The sequence below is a fragment of the Sinocyclocheilus anshuiensis genome, unplaced genomic scaffold (genome assembly GCF_001515605.1).
Source record: "Sinocyclocheilus anshuiensis isolate Anshui unplaced genomic scaffold, SAMN03320099.WGS_v1.1 scaffold546, whole genome shotgun sequence".
Classification (NCBI taxonomy): Eukaryota; Metazoa; Chordata; class Actinopteri; order Cypriniformes; family Cyprinidae; genus Sinocyclocheilus; species Sinocyclocheilus anshuiensis.
Genome location: NW_015542451.1, coordinates 1,435,379 through 1,437,670, shown reverse-complemented (window position 1 = coordinate 1,437,670; position 2,292 = coordinate 1,435,379). Strand labels below are relative to the sequence as shown.

The 2,292-nt window shown below is 35.7% G+C and overlaps 1 protein-coding gene across 1 annotated transcript in view; it reads right to left on the bottom strand.

Moving 5' to 3' along the window:
* antxr1c (ANTXR cell adhesion molecule 1c) overlaps window positions 1–2,292 on the bottom strand; it is a 25,766-nt gene that overhangs the window by 3,796 nt on the left and 19,678 nt on the right. Inside the window, exons 16-17 of the mRNA XM_016493120.1 lie at window positions 1,507–1,671; window positions 1,340–1,420 (exon numbers count right to left, since the gene is read on the bottom strand). Of these exons, the coding sequence (XP_016348606.1) occupies window positions 1,340–1,420; window positions 1,507–1,671 (246 nt within the window). The remainder of the gene's footprint in view (window positions 1–1,339; window positions 1,421–1,506; window positions 1,672–2,292) is intronic.

Here is a 2,292-nt window from a genome sequence, read left to right as displayed (position 1 = left end):
ATATTATATTATATTATATTATATTATATTATATTCACTTTATTATGTTTTATTTATGTTTGTTTTATTTTTTTATGGTTTTAGTTAACTATAATAATAAAAAAAAAAAAACTGTTACTGTATTTGTGATCAAATAAATGCTGCCTTAGTGAGCAGAAAATACTTTTTTCAAAAACATTTAAAAAAATTAATTACGCCAAACTTTTGACCAGTTGTGCATTTAGAGTATAATTAACTATTAATTTATTTTACTAATGTTTTCTGGTCTAATCTGACTGATTACTTTAAGACAATTTTTCTTCCAATAACTACACTTTATTTAGTGAAGTTTAGAGAGTCCTGTAAAAGCATTGCCATGACCTCGTTTTCAACTTATGCCGATGCTGTGACTTCTTCTTCTACAGCAGAAGCACTGCTGGATACATTTTACGTCCTCTTAATGCAATTTTAGACAGGAAATGATGCCCGTTTCATTTGTTTTCCATACTCAGAACGAACGAGAGAGAAAAGAGTCAGTCTGGGCATTTTTCAGCCCTCGCGTCACAAACCACAAAGCAGCGGAGAGGCCCAAGCCATTACAGGATGAGGAGGTGAAAACCATTCCTCCGCAGAGAAACTTTGCGTCATGCAACCTTTCACTCGAGGCTATTAAATCCAGTTGGGTCAAACACTCGACGAGAAGCACTGTATGCATTGATTATGAATCCCTTAACATCTCACACTTCCTTTGTTTTCTAAGTTTGGCAGCGGCAAGACACTCTTAAACGTGGAATTCCAGTTAAAACGTTTTTCTGCCACAAATATTGCATGGTTTACGTAGCACCTGGAGACAGTTCATCTTAAAACGTTGTGTGGAAACTCTAAATCAGATCTGATAACCTATGATTTGACACCGAAAAGTCAAACCATGTGGCTGCTCCACATATGTAAGAGTCAGGCCTTTAAAAACGCAGACTATCTGTCTGGAACGCATCTACATTTGTGTTTTATTTCATTTGTATGGCTGCTGATTTGATGCAGGTGGCAAGCTGTGCCTATGAAGTTTCTTGGCACCCGTCGGCCTCTGTTGCTGGTGCAGGTTGACTAATGAAAGGTAAGGAAACGTCTGGCCGAGGCGAAGAGGAATGAGTCAAAAAATCCACAGGACGTTGATTTATGAGGTTCAAACGTCTTGAAAGCTTTTGGTCAGACTGTTTGTTGTTGGAGGAGATTGATTGACATCATACTTTTGGAAGAAAGGTAATGCTACATATTCTGTTACACCAAATACACAAAATAATGATCTTTAAAATAGCATCATATGACCCCTTTAAGACTCTTTGGTCATCTAGATACTCACATGATCTCCTGGTTGTGGCCTCATAAGTGAAACTTGATCATATCCACGTCGGAAAAGAGCCAGGATCGCATCGATTTTACCCTGAACAGGAGACAGTAATGCTTACATTGTGCTTTGAAGGCCACTAACTTCAGTAAACAATAATGACAATGACAAAGGAAGTTTACCCTAATGGGAGAATACCACTTCCTGTCTTGAACTGGCTTCCTGTTTGTTTTTTTGGGCTTGGGTTCAAAGGGTTCGAACTCCTGCTCGGGCATCTTTATGACAGCGTTTTTGGGTTTTTCCAGCTTTGCTCCCTCTTCAGTAGAGCCCTTCCCTCCCCAGCGAACCTGGACCAGAGACAACATCAGATCAGATCTTCAGCAAATACTGAGGTTTGATATTTCACTTCCAAGACACTTTTAGCAACTTGAAATGGATTTTTATTATAATTTCCTTATATGTAATCATTTTTTAAATTATATACACTAACATTTTGGAATTTTAAAGATTTTTTAATGTTTTTGAAAGAAGCCTCTTCTGCTCACCAAGGCTGCATTTATTTGATCAAAAATACAGTAAAATCAATTCTAATATGCTGATTTGCTGCTCAAGAAACATTTATGATTATTATCAATGTTGAAAACAGTCGTGCTGCTTCATTTTTTTTTGTGGAAACCGTGATACACCTTTCAAAAGTTTGGGTTAAAAAAATAAATACTTTTACTCTGCAAATATGCATTAAATTAATCAAAAATGACAGTAAAGACATTCTTACGAACTTATGAATCTATCACAGTTTCCACTAAAATATACATTAAAAACTGCCTTTAACATTTCAACATTCAATAATAAGAACTATTATGAATAAATGAGCACCAATAATTGATAATAATTGCAAATCAGCATATTATACTGATTTCTGAAGATCATGTGACACTGAAGACTGGAGTAATGATGCTGAAAATACA